Source organism: Danio rerio, chromosome 20 (genome assembly GCF_052040795.2).
Source record: "Danio rerio strain M-AB ecotype USA chromosome 20, GRCz13ab, whole genome shotgun sequence".
In the NCBI taxonomy this organism is placed as follows: Eukaryota; Metazoa; Chordata; class Actinopteri; order Cypriniformes; family Danionidae; genus Danio; species Danio rerio.
In genome coordinates, this window is record NC_141040.1 from 40,657,888 (window position 1) to 40,677,551 (window position 19,664).

At 31.7% G+C, this 19,664-nt stretch overlaps 2 protein-coding genes and 1 long non-coding RNA gene across 37 annotated transcripts in view; 2 read left to right on the forward strand and 1 right to left on the reverse strand.

Annotated features, from left to right (window-relative positions):
* LOC147839397 (uncharacterized) overlaps window positions 1–19,664 on the forward strand; it is a 765,501-nt gene that overhangs the window by 427,183 nt on the left and 318,654 nt on the right. The window lies entirely within an intron of this gene.
* enah (ENAH actin regulator) overlaps window positions 1–19,664 on the reverse strand; it is a 200,018-nt gene that overhangs the window by 51,322 nt on the left and 129,032 nt on the right. For 30 of the 35 annotated variants that reach the window (XM_087296721.1, XM_087296717.1, XM_087296715.1 and 27 more), the window contains 1 exon segment: window positions 8,348–8,420. In XM_087296721.1, the coding sequence (XP_087152847.1) occupies window positions 8,348–8,420 (73 nt within the window). 35 annotated transcript variants of the gene reach the window in all.
* LOC137488716 (uncharacterized) lies at window positions 1,997–6,140 on the forward strand. Its single transcript, XM_087298549.1, has 3 exons — window positions 1,997–3,749; window positions 4,493–4,621; window positions 4,768–6,140. Exons 1-3 carry the CDS (start codon window positions 3,665–3,667, stop codon window positions 6,117–6,119), a joined length of 1,566 nt encoding a protein of 521 aa, XP_087154675.1. The 5' UTR covers window positions 1,997–3,664; the 3' UTR covers window positions 6,120–6,140.

Here is a 19,664-nt window from a genome sequence, read left to right on the forward strand (position 1 = left end):
GAAATTTCTCTGATGGCATTTCATGCTGTTCAGCATTATAATCTTTAAATGTGAGCAAAATCACTTGTTTTGTCATCACTTTAGACAGTACGTGGGAGAATCATTCAAATACTAGTTTTAAAGTGATGTTGGTGAACTGGCAACGGTTTCTGCTGTTCTGACGTCAGCTGCAAATGTGAAGGAATGGAAGAAGAAAGTAGTTCCGCATACAAAATAATATTTAGACTCTGTTTGATTTCTTTTTTCATATACACGACTATGCCGTTAAACTGTTGTATAAATGCAATATTACACTCGTAGCAGTGTAATATAACTGTATATCATCACTGGTGGGACGCTAAGGCACTCGACTGCAGCCATCTTCCAACGCAGGCCTCCCGTCAGTGCCAATATACAGCCATATCGCACTTCTCTGTGTGTGTGTGTGTGTGTGTGTGTTTATTATATTATTTATTGTGTTTATTATATAGTTCATAATAATAATAATAATAACACTACAGGGTATATGCAGCACTCCTAAAGGTAATTTCAATGCTTAAAAAAAATTTTAAAAGACCTTCTCAGAATATTTTAGGACCTCATCACCAGTTCAAGTTTTTTCGGTATCAAACTTTTAACTTATTAACAGTTGTTAATAAACAGTTGTAGTTAAATAAATCCAATCAATTTGTGCTCCAATCAATGGAGCACAACCATGCAACAGAACTCAGATAAACTCGGAAGAAACAAAGCTTGAAAGAATAAATTACGTGGTTGTTTTCAGGGACAGACTGCAGCCACTGTTTAAACTTGTCTTTCTCCAACCAGGAGTATGCAAACTTACATTCACCCATTTTACTGTCATTTTCACTCTATGGTTTAGCTACATGTGGAGAGCGTCACGTCACTTTCCCACATTTGTCGCAAATTATGTGACATCACCTGTCCTGGACGGAAGAGCTTGGCCGGACACGCATTCATCGCATGGATCAAGCATGTTGTTGTTAATATTAGGAGGAAAATAAATATATTTATGCTTTTTTGGAGTCAAACACTTTGGAAAATGCTTGAAAAATTTAAGTTATGTGCAATTAAGTTTTTTTTATACTTTTTAAGGGCCTTAATTTGTCACACCCTGTAACAACAATAATAATGATAATAATAATAATAATAATAATAATAATAATAATAATAATAATAATAATAATAATAATAATATAATATTATTATTATTATTATTATACCTAAATCTATACATATACATATATGCATACATATATATGGACTATATATTAAAATGCCTACATTCTACATATATCATAAAATGCTGTACCTTACTAAAAATAAAAAAACAATAAATATGCAATAGTTGCATCAATGCCATGGTGTCATTAAAGCAAAAAGTAGAAAGAAAAGCCTGACAGGCAGCCACTGAGCATTGCGCAAGTATATTCCAGTCAAGCAGACTTAACCTTGACTACTGCTTCCTTAGGGAACTGGTTGCAGAAAGGCTTTTCATTAACAAGACCTGGGTGAGTAACAACCTCTGACGTCTTTTGAAGTCCAAAGAAATCTTGATAAACACACGCTCATGAAAAAAGCCAACTCAGAGCTTTAAAGTGGTGATTTAACTGAACTTAGTCCAACAGACATTAACATCAGACTGCTGCATTTGCTTGTGCATGTGGGTTCACCTGGTTCATGTTCTCACCTTCCACACGCTGATGTCAACTCTACAAGCGCACATGTGTTCTCTGCTGAAGACATCAGCTTTCTGTGTACTGAGCCCTCTGTCCATTAAAAGCGATTGAAAAAGAAAGTTTGACAACGCTATTTATTTGCAATATATGAAGGCCTGTTTGCATCACAGGAATAAAGTAATGGTGACTTTATCTCACTTTGTTCTCAGAAACTTAAGATCCATTTACACAACATTTCCAGCCAAAAAGAAGAAACTTATGTGTTTATATGTTATATGACAATAGGGTTTTATTCTGTTTTTTTTTTTTTTGTCATTCTCTGATTTCAACACAGGATTTCAACAGCTTTACACCTGTAATTTGACTGGCGTTAGCAACGCTTTTAACCCAGGGTTAATTTTATGTGCGAACATTTATATTTATGTGTAGATTTGAGACCACCCGTGGCCAAAAAATAGGGAAAGAAAAATTAATGACAAAAATGCTGAATGTGTTGTGCTTGACATGAAGCCAGTGAACGATATGCAGGCGAAGGCTTTTTTAATGAATTAATGCACATACTTGGATGCACCATTCCTAATCATTTAGCTAAATAGACTGTCTCACCAGTTTAGCATTATCTAGTTTAAACAAACATTCTAGCTGTACATTCCTGAATTTATAGCTATTTTGTATTTCATTTATTGATCACTCAGTGTCATCAACTAAACTATTTTTGATTCACATTTTGAATGTACAGTTGAAGTCAGAATTATTAGCCCCCTGAACTATTAGCACCCGTTTATTTTTTTCCCCAATTTCTGCTAAACGGAGAGAAGATTTTTTTCATTTCTAAACATAATAGTTTTAATAACTCATTTCTAGTAACTTATTTATTTTATCTGCGCAATGATGACAGTAAATAATATTTTACTAGATATTTTTCAAAACACTTCTATACAGCTTAAAGTGACATTTAAAGGCTTAACTGGGTTAATTAGGTTAACTAGGCAGGTTAGGGTAATCAGGCAAGTTATTGTATAACGATGGTTTGTTCTGCAGACTAGTGAAAAAATAGCTTAAAGGGACTAATAATTTTGACCTTAAAATGGTTTTAAAAAGTGTTAAACTCCTTTTATTCTAAATGAAATAAAACAAATAAGACTTTCTCCAGAAGAAAAAATATTATCAGACATAAAATTTCCTTGCTCTGTTAAACATCATTAGGGAAATATTTAAAAAAGGGAAAAAAATGCAATGGGGGGCTAATAATTTTGACTTAAACCGTATGTTGCCTGCACTTTTGCACACATTTGTTCTGCACCTTACGGCTTGATTCTGAATTATTTTGTTGATTTTTATTTATTAAAAAAAAACAAAATTCTGTCTTTTCAAAGACAATCCTTTAGATTTATTACTGTGACGACCCCAGATTAATAAAGGGACTAAGCCAAAAAGAAAATGAATTAATAAATGAATGATGGTGCACTCAAGACGTGATTTGGTCCTTTAGTGTTCGAAAACACTAATGACAATAGTGTTTATGTCTTATGGGAATGGCATGTATATTTGCAGTATGTCTTGCTGGATGCTCACATTAAAGCTGAATACTTCAAATTAATTTATTATACATTATTTCAGTCAATTTATGTCAGTTTTGTGGTTTGAGTTTTACAAAAATCTCTGGTGTTTTCATTTGTTGTGCTTTTTTGTCTAGCTACATTCATTTCTAATGGATTATCTGTTTAAAACAGCTTTTGTCCCTTAAATCTATATATTCAGCAAGTTTTTTTATTCATTTTATGTCATTTGAACATAAACTCAGTCATTAGTATTTAAAAGAAAACATTTCTTAGCATGTAGTCTCGTTACCATAGTGACATGTTTTAGAGAATAGAACGCGTTCCAAAGTGTTCATGAAGCCTTGCATCACAGAAAATCTCTAGTGGGTTTGCTCTAGTGGAGTCAAACAAGGTGTGTCTTTGGATTTTCAACGTTACTTGGAAATGGAAATTGAAATCTCTTGCGAGATCTCCGAGCGCCAGAAAAGAGCGCAGCAGGACAATGAAAGGCCTGAGAACGGCACAAATAGTGAGTCATATTTACATTGTAATATGAATATCCAGGGTTTCCTTATATAATATTATACTTACTGTTACAAAATAATGTTTGTACAGTGTAAATGTTTGTACAGTATAATAGGCAGCTGGTTGAATTCCTGTTTCGTAAAGAGCTCTGTTAACAAAGTCCTGTAAAATCTACAGCATCTCGCAGCAGTTCGCCAGTAACTTACTGAAAATCAATTACAGCAAAAATACTGCATTTACATTTACAGCACCGTTTATCTTGCTGTATATAAATTTACTGTGTAAAATACACAGTAATTTTCACAAAGCAACTTGAAAATACATTAACAGACTGCTTAAATGTTTTACAGTAAAAAACAGGCTATTTTTGCATTCAAGTGCATCTTAATGAAATGCTTTGTGTAAATGAATGTTGTATCTCATATTCAGCTTTTCTGATTTAACTTTAGTCTAAAGCCTTTAGGAAATTTAAGTATTTACTTTTCTACTAAAAGGTACACTGGACATGTATATTTTTATATGGTTTGGTGCACTGACCATTTGTGTAACCAGTTTTATATAACATGAACATAAAATATAATATTATTATTATCGATAATGATTTATCAATGAATAATAATATAATACAAAAAAAAGGGAAGTTTCATGGTTAAAGTAAATTTGTGGTAACCTTGGTTTAGCTGTAATAACTTTAACATGTTTATGTATTAAAATATATATTTTGTGCAATCATTTCTCTTTTACCAGATGAGAAGGAGAAAAAGAAGCAGAAAAAGAAAAAGAAGAAGAGCAGGGTTGGCTCCTTTATCAGAGCTGCCCTAAGATGCTTTTGCTTCGCTCCAAGAAACTCTTCGATCCGACTTTCATCCTCTGATGGTAAATGATGGTTTCTATATCTAGATATTTTTTAGACTATAATGTTAGAAACAAACTGTACTTTTACTCTCCTTTATCTAGAGTTTAACAGCTTCTTGAAAATGACTTGTACTACGTGCAAACTGCAACCGTTTCTCTTTTAACAGACAATGAGATCTATCAGAATGTGATGGTGAAAGTGGAAGAAGAGGAGGAGGTGGTGGAGAAGGAGGTGATGAAAGAAGAGGATGAGGTTTTGGAGAAAGAGGTGGAGGAGGTGATTGGACAGGAGGAGGAGAATGAGAAAGAGTACACAAATGAAGAGAAGCAAGAAAAGGAAGAGAAGCGAAAGAGAAAAAAGAAAAACATCGACACCCGATTGTCAGAGGAGGAGTTTTGGAGGAGGAGGAAAATGGAGGAGGAGAGGGTGGAGGAGAAAGAGGAGGAGGTCATGATTGAACAGGAGGAGGTGGAGGAGAAAGACGAGGAGATCATGACTGAACAGGAGGAGGTGGAGGAGAAAGACGAGGAGGTCATGACTGAACAGGAGGAGGTGATGGAGAAAGAGGAGGAGGTCATGACTGAACAGGAGGAGGTGATGGAGAAAGAGGAGGAGGTCATGACTGAACAGGAGGAGGTGATGGAGAAAGAGGAGGAGGTCATGACTGAACAGGAGGAGGTGATGGAGAAAGAGGAGGAGGTCGTGACGGAACAGGAGGAGGTGAAGGAGAAAGTGGTGTCAAAGTTCTCGATTGTGCAAATAAAGGAGGAGGAGGACATTGTGAAAAGAGAGAAGGAGGAGGAAATAAAATACATTGAAAATGAGGAGAGGGAGGAGGAGGAGAACATGGAAGAGGAGAAAGTTAAGAAGAAGAGGAGGAGGAGGAGAAGGCCAAGAACAAATTGCAATGTGGAAGAGAAGGAGATGGAAGGAAAGGAAAGTGAGGAGGTGGAAAAGAACAAGGAGGAGACAGGGATGAATGACATTGAAAAGGAGGAGAACATTGAAGAGGAGAAAATGAAAAAGAAGAGGAGGAGGAGGAGGAAGCCCAGGAATATTGGCAGGTTGGAAGAGGAGGAGAAGGTGGAAGAAAAGGAAAGTGAGGAGGTGGACAAGAACAAGGAGGAGAAAGAGATGAAAGACATTGAAAAGGAGGAGAACATGGAAGAGGAGGAAGTAAAAAAGAAGAAGAGGAGGAGGAGGAGGAAGCCCAGGAATAATTGCAGGTTGGAAGAGGAGGAGGAGGTGGAAGGAAAGGAAAGTGAGGAGGCAGAAAACAACATGGAGGAGAAAGAGACACTCAATAACTTTGAAACGAAGGAGGAGGAGGAGCAGGTGAAAAAGAAGAGAAGGAGGAGGAAAAGGAAAAGTAACAGTTTGAAAACAGAATATAAAACAGAGGAGGACATGCTTAAGTGGCCCAGCACCAGACCTGTCTCCAGGGCCGAAGCTGCATTGCGGGAGGGAAAGACAATAATATTTTATTTTGGGGGTGGAGGAAAGTTTATTGTTCAATAAAGTTGTGTTGTACAAATAAAACTATGTGTTGTGTTTATCTGCCTAGTTGTCTGTTTTAAAAGTGTTGAATTTTGTGTCTGGTGTTGTGTTGACGATTATTCCCTTGTTTCTAAAAAATAATAATAATAAAAAATAAATAAAATAAAAAAACTTAAATATTACTGTCATCTTAAATATTATCGTCATCCATTCACATATTTTATTTTCATCCTGATAGAGGGCATATGGTAATGGGCTTAATATTCACCTACTTTACAAAGCCTAAAAAAGTTAGATTCTCAATATTATAGTATTTTACTTCAATAACATGCCACAGACTGTTTCCATGGCTATTATTAAGTTGTAACTGGTATGGTTAATGTAATTACATTTTAACGTGAATCGACTCTTACCTTAAAGGTGCCGTATGTACATTTTTGACTCTTTTAAAGCATAAAAATACCATAATATGATGGTAGATATTTAAGAAACATGCCAAGTGAACATTCTTGTTTATCTGTAAAACAATGCTGTAGTCAGATATTCTGCTTTAAACATGTGAGTTACATGCCGGAATGCTGTCTTTGTGTTTAGCCATTTTACCCACCCACTACCAGTTTAGCCAAATATTTTTCAATACTTCAGGTTGCCTTGGTGGAAAACTGTGTATTTTATTTACATTTACATTTAGTCATTTAGCAGACGATTTTATCCAAAGAGACTTACAAATGACGACAAAGAAGCAATTTACACAACTATAAGAGCAACAATGAATAAGTGCTGTAGGCAAGTTCTAAGATTTGTAAAGTGCAAGAAGCAAAACATTAGTAATTTTTTTTTTCTTTTTTTTTTTGTAGTACAGTTAGCAGTGGAGCCAGAGAGGCAATTACAGATTAGGAAGGAAAGTGGAGACTAAATAGTTGAGTTTTTAGTCGTTTCTTGAAGACAGCGACTGACTCTGTCGTTCTGATGCAGTTGGGGAGTTCATTCCACCTGCATTCCACTTTCATTCATTTATTCAGTCAAAAAGGCTCTCAAAGTGTGCGCCCGTAACCGAAATGCAACCTCTGGTGGACAGTAGCAGAATCCAAAACGAGACACAGATGCAGAGTTCCACTATTAATTAGAAAATAATCTAAATATTACGAACGTAAACATTAGGTAAGCAAGTTGCATCGTAACCCCGCATCCTAACAACACGCTACTGTGACGACATTTGCAGTGATAAGCAATTTGGCTGTTTGCACCTCACGAAACACGACAGAAATTTAAATACAGCCATTCACAAGTACAGAATATGCCCTCACTCACGAAATGGTAAGGTTTATAATCGAATTAATACAAATTAAACTTCTTTAACAATATTAAATGTAGATGCTGAATCACTGATATGTGAGTCACAGTTCTAAAGTTCAATTTCAGACGGTTTATTTTATTTTCAAGATCTGATGTGAACTATCTGCTGCTGCTTTCAGCAGTATGGCAATAACTGTCATGTAAAATGGCCTTCAAACTCACATTGTTAGCATTTAACACTGAATAAAGCACATGAGGTGTATCTGAGGGGATCATTGTCAGTTTTCTGTTATTTAGCTGCAAGAATAGAAGGAGTTTCTAATATATCAATTCGAGGAGTTGGTTAGAACAAAAACTCCTTTTAATTTAAAGAATATTCCTTCTATTACGTGCCATTGCTTTTATATAAAACACAATTTAAATCAGCCTTTAGCTTGATTTTCCAACCTGCGCTTGGATTTGTTTTAATCCAGGAATGCAATACCTATTTTAACCACTGGGCGTTAAGCTTACATACTGCATGTTGAAAGTTATTAGATTTGAGGCATCTGTAGGTTATGTTGAGTATATTTGTTCTGAAATGTTTGGCTGAAATGTGGGTAAAATCTATAATGCTACATTGAAGTTACTGTTTAGAAACTGACCAATGAACTGATGATGATGAAGAACAGAGGGTGAACACAAGATGATTAACGGCCATTTCACCTTTATCTATCTATCTATCTATCTATCTATCTATCTATCTATCTATCTATCTATCTATCTATCTATCTATCTATCTATCTATCTATCTATCTATCTATCTATCTATCTATCTACCTGTCTGTCTGTCTGTCTGTCTGTCTGTCTGTCTGTCTGTCTGTCTGTCTGTCAAAATCAACATTAAAAAAAAAAAAAAGGCAAAAGCTTAGCACAAATCTCAAAAGAGGCTTGTGATTTAGTTTGGTTTTTACCTTCTCTGCACCTCCAGCTCCTCTGGTGAAGGGCCATTCTGCACCTGAGGGGTCTGTCTTGGCAACGGGGGACCTGAGGGAGAAGGAAAATATCTGCAATTAACATCACTCTGAAATCTATATGCAAAAAGACGGTGAAGTCTGATCAATAATGTAAAGTGCACTGGATAAAACCTAAAAGAGTAACAGAAGAGCGGGTTTTAAAAAGAGTAACATCGATCAGGTGCGTTGGACAGCAAGAGTTAATTAGGACATTATATATCAGCCAAAGGGGAAAAGATTACCTGTAAAAACAACTATCAGCAGGAGCTCAAGTTAGCATGAAGTTGCCAAGCACCAAAACAGAGCTGGTGCCAGTACGGATTACTTTTAAGAGCATTTGGATGAGGGCAACTCTGTCACTTTTACTCAGTATGTACTTTTATTATATGTACAATCATGTGGAAAATATTTCAAATGTGGAAATCCAAAATTTAAACAAAAAGTGCACAGAGGTAGCTTAAATAATGTGTTGGTGCTTTTTAAGGTAAGAGTTTCATCAAAAAACAGCAAAAGTTTGTCCAAGGCACTCGAAAATGTGAAAAAAAAAATATTAAAAAGCCTTTATTGACATGGATATTCCCTAAAACTGCACCTATGCGTTTCAGCAAACCTTCATGAGGGTAACTGTTACTGCTGTATATTTCAAATGTATTTTGATATTGAAAAATATGTCTTGACACGTTATATGTACAGCAGTATTTGAAGTGAATTGTTTTTTCAAAATTGTTAAAAGAATAGGTTTTGTTTAATAGTTTTGGAACAACTTTGATAATAGTTTTTGAGCCACTTCATATGTTAAGTACTCTATTTCTTTGGTGTTCCTGACATGGTTTCATGGTGTGTGTGTGTGTGTGTGTGTGTGTGTGTGTGTGTGTGTGTGTGTGTGTGTGTGTGTGTGTGTGTGTGTGTGTGTGTGTGTGTGTGTGTGTGTGTGTGTGTAAAATGATTACTATGAACATTGCATCACATTTTAACCTTTCAAAACAAAAATCTAATTACAAATAAACAATAACTGTACCCAGCTAGCTAGTTATTTTAAATAAATGAACAACTATTGCTAACTATTGCTATATTCTGTTATATATTGTGTTTTATTGTTTTTGTATAAATATCTTGCGTTTTAAGTTAATTTATTATGTTAGGTTTATATTTTGGTGTGTTTGTGAGTCTGTCTGTTTGTCTGTGTGTCTCTTTATGAGTCTGTGTCTGTCTGGCTGCCTGTTTGTGTCTCAGTGGTGCCCCCAGAAAATGTTCTTTGGGATGGCCAGACAAGGCCACACCAAATCTTGGGGTGGCACACACAACAAAAAATAATGAATTCAGTGTAATGTTAAATTTTTGTTTCTGGTAAATGAAATAATGTGGTTTTAATTCATTTCATTAATTACTCTCAAAATATTGCAATTTATTCCTTGAAATAATTCAGCAAGTACAAGTGCAAACAAAAAATTAAATCAATATGTAGCTTAACAACACATATAAACAAACTGAACAAAAGGCATTACTATACACACACACACACACACACACACTCTACAGAACCTAATAATATCATTTATCCAGATTCATTTTTGAGCCACGATATTATTAATTAAGCTTCTGCTATTGATGTATTTTTTTTGCAAGATACATCCACAAAATAATTGAGATTTTTGTCCCTTGTAACTTAACCAGCAAAAAAATGAAGGTGCTAAATAAACTATTCTGAAAATCTGATTTCAAAATGCATTTATTAATTTGAGGTGCGGCCATAGCATAACCAGTGTAATGACATAGGTATGGCACAAGTATTAAGAAGAAGGTGGTGAAATTTGAGGACAGTGCTGACATCATCATTTCTATAAAAGATTACAAAACCACACAGAATGGTATATTTTTTAAAAATATACTATACTCTCTGTGAGGGTTATAGCATGAGGCTAGGTCGATAGAAAATACAGTTTGTATAGTACAGTATAAAAACAATGGAAGCCTACTGTATGTAATGTCCCAACAATTCACAATAACAAACGTGTGCGTCTGTGTTTTTGTGTGGATAGATAGCATTTTAAGCAACACAAATGATTCCGCTTTTATTCTAAGGTTGTGTTTTTGATTAAATATTTTAATAGACTATTTAAAAAAAAAACTCTAAGTGGTTGTGTGACTTTATCAACTGAACTGTATTTTCACCAGCAGCTTCAGTAAGACAGACTGACTGACTGATGAGCATATGCTGGAAATATATCATGCAGATGGAAAACTGAGCCTTCATACAGTCTTAGTTTACAGCACAGATTGAACCGCACAGAGGCTCTGCTGTTTTTGGATTTGAGGAAGGTTGAATGTCTGAATGAAAGTCTCTGGTGTGACAGGCTTGACTAATGGATCAATGCAGCGTTGTGCAGGTGAGAGAGCTCTGTTTACAGGCACAAACACCCTCTGCCTCTTCCTGTTTATTTGCTCCACACAGAAAGCATTCGGTAGGGAAAAACAAGAGCTTTTTATCCTTACACCTGGTCAACCTGTTTCTGTACTGCAGTTTGGTCGTTTTTAAGTGTGGGAATGTAAAATAATCAAACTATTGTGCACACAGCAAAAAGACTGAGTGACACTGCAGATCTGAGCTGATTACGGATCTGATAAAGGATCATGGGTTAAGAATCTGCTTCGTTTTTATATATTGTTAGAATTTTACCATGTTAATGAACTATAAAGCCAAATATAATGACAACAAAATAAAACATGGATAGAAATAAAACTAGTTGTAAATCATAAAACACATGAAATGCCAAAATATATTAAAACGCAAAACTTTAAAATTAAATAAAATATTAAAAAACATTTAACATAAAACAATACTATATGAAATACACAACAAATAAAAAGCATAAAATGTCATTTAAAACATAAAATACACACACAACAAAAATAAAACATTTACATAAAACAAACAAAATCAACTAGTAAAAAAAAATAAAAATAAGGCAACATTTAACATAAAACAATAATGTGAAACACACAAAAGTATCAAATTTAAATGTAAAACAAAATACACCACAAAAAGCGATTACATAAAACAAAAACATATCAAACTAAATAGACAAAATAAAAACATCATTTAAATAAAGCAACAATTAACATAAAACTTATGTGAAACAAAACAGAAATCTGAACAAAACGAAACCAAACAGAAAACATTACATTAACAAAGCATTAAAAACACTATAAAATGAAGAATAACAAAACAAAACAAACAAAAAAGCAACAAAACTAAAAAAAGGAGAATTGTTTTAAATATTAAAAAACACAACACACATCAAAAATACAATAAAAATAAAGTAAAAAATCTAAAACAAAATACACAAACAAAACATAATAAATTAAAATATGCAACATTTAACTTAAAACATAACAAAACAACTTAAAACGCAAAATTTGTGAAATAAAACAAAAATATAAACAAAACTAAATTAAACAAAACGGAAACCACAAAATTAAAGCATAACAGCTCCATAAAACAAAGAATAACAAAATAAAACAAAAAATGCTACAAAACTACAAAAAGGAGAATTGTTTTAAATAAAAAAAACAAAACACACAACAAAAAATACAATAAAACAATTAAATAAAAAATTAAACAAAAATACACAATAACAAATCATAATAAATTAAACAATGCAACATTGTACTTTAAAAAAACCAACATAAAACGCATAGTTTGTTAAACAAAACAAAAATTTAAACAAAACAAAATTCAACAAAACTGAAACCATAACATTAAACACAAAAGCATAACAAAAGACCATAAAACAAAGATGAATAAAATAAAACAAACAAAAAAATGCAAGAAAACTAGAAAAGGGGAAAAAACACAACACAAAACAAATGTCTAGCAAAATAAAACAAACCAAAAAAATAACAAAACTATAAAAACAGGAAAAAAAATCAAAGATACAACAAAACAAAACACACAACTAAAAATAATAAATAAATAAAACAAAATAAAAATATAACAAAAACATATACATAAGATAATCTAACACACCAAATTTACCAAACACAAAACTAAGCAAAGCATATATTATCCTATATGAAACTCGCATCAAAGTACACTTTAACCACAAACAGAAACAAAAAGGCTTGCAGAACACATTAACAAGATTAAAGCAAGTCTGAATGCAGAAGTTTCCCTACAGCACAGACTCCATGAAAAAATCTGACATTAGAGCTGAGCCATCTGGACAAGCCAAGCACAAATCAAGTCAATCTGTCAAAACTAATCTAACATTACAGTGTTTACCCCCCTCACATAAAAACAAACAGTTCGTGATTGTCCATGTTTGTGAAACCCACTCCGCAATTTATCTTCTCAAATGTTCTTTGTGTCTCTAACACATTAAACACACCTACGCCTGCCTTAATGTGAATGTAAAAGGCCTTGTTATATAAGCAAGAGCCCTCAATTTGTCTCCTTCCTTTAAGGCAAAGACACTGCAGGTGAAAAGGGTAAAGTAAAAGTTAACATTTGTTACTTCCACAGTTGACTAATTACTTTAAAAGTTGCAAATATTTCTGCATCACAGGGTTTCTAAAATGTCATGTTTAAATATGCGAATGGGCCATTAAATTTGCGCCCATTTGTATTTATTATAAGTAAAAAGTCAGGTTAAAATTCTTATTTACTTTATTTACATGTATTAGTCAGCTTTGTTTTTAAAGAGGAGGTTTTGGCCATCACTACATAATTCTGAATAAAAAGGCAAACAGCCTGAAAGAATGTGGAGATTTTTAGCTTAATGATGGAGAAATAAATGACTTTAAAAATATGTAATCAAAAATCCACATAGATAAATTGATCTAAACTGATTTGAAAAATATATATAATTTATTAAAAACATTTAAGGGTATTTTGGATGTATTCTTTAGATTAAATAACATCAAAAATAAAATTAAATAAAAAAAAGTAGGAATAGCCAAAAAAAAAGTAGCTAAATCTTTTACATTGCGATAAGCTAATCACAAATGATCAAGAACTGATGATATCCAAAGAGTCAGCAGATTAAGCTTCTCCGGAGACCAAAGTCAAATGGTGCAAATATTACCTTGATTGGTTATTATGGGCACTTTATAGAGATTTTCAAGTGCGATTTGAAACTCACACACAAAGGCAAGTACACTTGGCCCATTTAACCCGGCTAATCTGAACAGCACTCTAAAGGCTGGCTCTGGTCCAGAAGCACTCAGTGTCAACTTTAATATAAACTGATCCTCCTTCAAGTTTGGTAATGTACAGCCATTAGATCACACACTGATGATAGCATAACCTCCAATGTACTTCCTATTAGACTAAAAAAAAAAAGAAAAAAAAAAGAAAAGAAAAAAAGAAAAAAGGAAAGATTTAAATTAAAATGTCAAATAAAATTTATGTAAAGTTTAATGAAAAAAGACAATTAAATTAAAATTAAAATAAAAACAAATAACTTGTATCAATAATAAATTATTAAAAATAAAATTATATTAAAATACATAACATTAATAATAAAATTTAAATAAACAAAAGAAAACATTTATTTTAAATTGAAAAAAGGTAAAACATATTTTTATAATAATAATAATAATAATAATAAAAATAAAATATAATAAAATAAACTGATCCTCTTTGTGGTAATGTACAGCCATTAGACCACACACTGATAATAGCATAACCTCTAATGTACGTCATATTCTACTAAAAAAATAAAATAAAATAAATTTTTTTTTTATAAAATATTTTATAATAAAATGTAAAATAAAATGTATGCAGATTTAATAAAAAGAAAATAAATTTAATTTAAATTAAAACAACTAAATAATAATAATAAAATGATTATTAGAAATAAAATAATAACAATAAAATGCATAAAATTAAAAATATATTTTTTTATTTTATTAAAAATATATATTTTATAAAAAAAAGTAATAAACTATCTTAATAAAATAAAAAAACTTAAATAATAATAATAAAATATAATAAAATAGGCTTATTATTCTTTTCAATGTTTATTATATATTACATGTTCAAGTTCAACCACTGAAAAAATGATCATAAAATAAAAGTTATCCTATTATATATTATATTTCAGACATATATACTGTAAAACTGTGCATTTAAAAACTAATATCAATCATGTATTACTACCATGTATACCATGTAATGATGCATATTTTCTTTTCTATTATAATAAAAAGTACATGCAACTGTTACCATTACAATAAAATAATGCATAAATATAAAAATGCATTATTCATAATTTTGTATTGTCTTATTTAAAAAGGAAAAAACCCAAAGATCCTTCATTATCACTTTCGGAATTAATTTCACATCTACTATCTCCACCATGGCATCCTAAATTAGCACTAAGATGACTGAGAATTCACACAACACTACTTACATGCTAATTACAGATCTATCTGTGAAAACAAGAAAACAAAAATAGACACATTTTAGCTTCAATCAACTTCCTATCCATTAATGGGTTGTTTACAGACCAAGCTAAAAATTCTGAACAACACCTACATGAGAGAAGAGAAGTAGCGAGTCTCCTCTGACAGCAGAAATACTGTAAAAGTCCATCCTGGTGCTTTCCATTCACATCCGTCCCTAAACTGCCATCAAGAACTGAACCAGACCCCAGAGAAAGCAGCATGTTCACCTTGCTCATATTTTCAAGCAAACGCAGATCTGGTAAAACAACACCAGACCGAACCAATAGGCTGACTGTCCAGTAATGGTAGAAACCTCTGCCACAACATCCACCGACAGGATGTGGTTCACTTATTGCACTTTCCGGACCTGATCAATTATTCATTGGTCTGGATGGGCGAAGGGTAAAGCGGTCAATGTTACAATGGCATCACAACCATTATGATCAGAGAGGGTGGAGAAAGACTTGCGTGTATTTGTAGGGTTAACTCTTTCGAGGTCTGATAGTGTTTATGCTTTTGTTTATTGTCATGCTAGCTTCATTGGTTATTTAATAGAAGATAAACATGCCACAACATAATATTGACAAATACCATCCTCTGTATATCCGATAAATATCAAGTTCAACAAAGATCAAAGGGTTAACTGAATAAACAATTGGTTTTAAAATAATTGTTTGTTACAAAATAGTTTATCTGCAAAATACATATAAATAAATAAGAATGTAAAATAAATAAATAAATAAATAAAATACAAATACTAATTATTTAAAAATAAATAAACACATTAATAAATAAGTAAATAAATCAATAAATATAAATTTAAATCAAATAAATAAACAAAATACAAAGAATAAATCATATTTTAAAAATCAATCAGTCAATAAATAAATCAATCAATAAAATAAATACATATGTTAATGAATATGTATGTAAATAAATAAATAAAATACAAACAGAAGGAAAATTAATTGAAAACCAAATGATAAATAAATAAATAAATAAATAAATAAATAAATAAATAAATAAATAAATAAATAAATAAATAAATAAATAATCTCATCATTCCTTTAATCTAGATTGGTTGAGTATGACTAATAAACCAATAAACCAATAAAATAAATACATAAGTAAATAAAACATTAAATAATACATAAGTAAATAAATACATAAGAAAATAGAAGTAAATAAAAAATAAGTAATAAGTAAATAAAGAAAGAAAATAAAGAAAATATATAAAATACATTAAATAAAGCAAATAAATAATAAACTCTTGTAATTTATGTATATGCTGGTTTATTGTTACAAGGTGGTATTTCTAAAAATTTTAATGACCAATGAAGGACATATTTTAGATATCCATTTCAGAAATTGAGACAAATAAACTTTCTCCTCAGGGCTATGCAAGACATCTGACAGGGAGATACAAAGCCTCTAAAACACCACAGGACCCAGTAATGGGCTCAAAATCAAGTTACTGGATGATGTCACCAACAAATATTTGCTGCAAATACACTAGGAAGCTTTAATTTCACAGAGCTGAATCACGTCTAAAAATTCACACCACACTTTTAGACCTCAACAAGAGGGCATTGTGATAAACTAAGAAAACCAAAATACTGCTTCCCACATTGTTACAGCACTTATATAAACTACATGCTATACCACTAAACTACTAAATACTAACCAATCACTAAAATATGTAAACATATGCTTTATTAATATTTCATCTAATTTTGCACCAAATGGATTGATAAAATACCAGTCAAAGCTGCCTAACCACCCTCTGGGATGAGCTTCACATAACACACTTTTTTCTACATGAAACCTGAAGAAATGTGTTCCAAAATCATTTTAAATGTGTTTCATCATATGTAACCTGAATATTTTAAGTTAAAATCTTGATTGATGCAAGTTGAGATGAATAGAAAGGTTCATTTGATTCACCTAAACCTTTTTAAAAAAGGAGATCTTTAAACAGCTTGATAAATTAAAAGATTTTCATTGTAACAAATCAGATTTCTCTTTAACATGGAAATTAGGCACAAAAAGCCAGTTTTTAAACCTGTAAATAATTTTACCAGGTGTAAAACTTAACAGTTGAACTCAAGTCAGTTTGATTGATGGAAGTTGAGATGACTAGAAAAGTTTACTTGATTCAACAACAATAAATAAGGCAGCAATAACATTGCATTTTAGACATTACAAAAAAATAGGAATGCACCGAAATGGATGTTTTGGCCAACATGGATAACCAATAACTCTTGAGATTTGGAGGCCGATAGCCGATATACTACAGCCGATAAATAAATAGTACAAAATGTGAACAAATTATTTTATTTATAAAACTTTTTATTAGTTTTCTTTTCTGCACTAAGCAAATTAACATGCAATAGGACTAAATAACTAAATGGGACTTAACAAACAAACAAGTTAAATAAATAGATTAAGTAGAGTAATGTACATACAGTAGAGGTAAGAATTATTAGCCCCCCTATTTTTTCACCAATTTTTGTTTATCGGAGAGAAGATTTTTTTCTAAACAAAATAATTTTAAAAGCATATTTCTAATAACTGATTTATTTTATCTTTGAAATGAAGACAGTAAATAATATTTGACTAAATATTTTTCAAGACACTTCTATACAGCTTAAAGTGACATTTAAAGGCTTAACTAGGTTAATTAGGTTAACTAGGCAGGTTATTGTATAATGATGGTTTGTTGTGTAGACTATTAAAAAAAAAAAAAGCTTAAAGGGGCTAATAATTTTGTCCCTAAAATGTTGTTTAAAAAAATAAAAACTGCTTTTATTCAAGCCAAAATAAAGAAAATAAGACTTTCTCCAGAAGAAAAAATATTATCAGACATACTGTGAAAATGTCCTTGCTCTGTTAAACATCATTTGGGTAATATTTAAAAAAGAAAAAAAATCATATTAAATTCATTAATATGCAATGTCGAAAAGGCTATTTGAGAGGTGTGAGAGGCGTACAAGTAAATACAGATAGCATTACTTTAGAAAATACGGCATAAATTTGCCTATATTTGTTGTTTTAGATTATTTTTGTTAATTAGACATCGCTTGAGTAAACATGGTAATACCCATCACGAGTGATTGTTATAATCATAATAAGTGTGCAGATCAAACTGAATACAATCTCACATCAACACATGGTGAGAACAAATACTCATTTTAGAATACAAACAAACCAACGAGTGGTTAGTACATGTGAATAGCTGCTATGTTTACACGTAATATTTTTTCTACGCCGATTTAAACCACACAAAAAAGGATGGGCTTTGAAGGAATAAACAATGTAAGGAAAGCTCTATTGTCTGAACACGTTCCACCTCCGCATGTGCGAGGCAGGTAGTACTGTATATTTATTAGCTTAAAGATATCGGCCTAACTTTGACATCGGACGATAACGATATAGCCACCGATATGTTGTGCATCCCCACAATAAAAACAAAAAAAAGTACAAAACAATTCGGAATATTTTATTTTTTTTTTTTTTGTTTAAATCATGAAAATGTATTTAAACAATATAATAATAAGATGATTTTCATTTTAATACATCAAAAGTTATATAAAGTTGAACTTAATATTCTAAGTTAAAGTCAGTTTGATTAATGTTAGTTGAGATGACTAGAAAAATTCATTTGATTCAACTAAATATATAAAGCAGCAATAATATTTTAGTCTACAGTTTTTGAAGATTAGTTTGGTCAATGAAAAAGTCAATAAGCGCAAATCAATTCAAAATATCTCAATTTTTGTTCTACAAAAGAAAAAAGTATTTAAACAGCATTTAAAGATGATTTTCATTTGAACATGTGAAATATTTTCTTTAACACTGAAATAAGCCACAACAAATAACCATTTTTTAACTTGTAAATTGCAAAAAAGAAACTGAAAGCAATCAGTCATGGTTGGTCTGGAAAAAAGCTAAGTTACATTGTAGTAATAGAGAAAAACTGATTTACATGGATTGTTCAAATGCAAAACTATATGAGCAATAGTATTAAGGCTGTTTTTTTCAGCGAGCACCTTTAATCATGCCTAAAGGCTGAACAATCACTTCAAGATTGAGACGCCACCTGTTTCTGATGTTTTACAGCAACATTTGGGGGGGGAACAAGCCTCTTTTGACGCACAGCCTCATTACCACACCCTGCTGTAAATACAACACACAAATCCCCTTATCACTCATATGTGTCGCACAACACCAGCACAAGCCTTCCAATTAATTCCACACTTGTGGCTCTGCAAATGGGAAAATTACAGTCAAGGGCTGCATAATTTAAAGATGAAGTAGCAAGCGATTAGTTCTCCAGCTCTAAACGGATTCTGACTGGATTGTGAGCAGGTCAGTGAACCGGTTAAATGGGATGTTATTAAAGCAAGCTCACATGAGTCAAAAGAAATGTTGCGTGTTATCATATGCAGCATCAGATAGACAGACAGACAGACAGACAGAGATAGATAGATAGATAGATAGATAGATAGATAGATAGATAGATAGATAGATAGATAGATAGATAGATAGATAGATAGATAGATAGATAGATAGATAGATAGATAGATAGATAGATAGATAGATAGATAGATAGATAGATAGATAGATAGATAGATAGATAGATAGATAAACCACTCGTGTAGTTTCTATTCTACATGTAAAATAAAATAAAACAATAATAAATTAAATAAAAATAATAAAAAATAAGACATAAGTGAATGCAATAATATATAAAGGCTTCTATTTCCAAGAAAATAGTATAATTCACAGAAATACACAGTTTAACCAGTGATGTACACTCTATTCTATT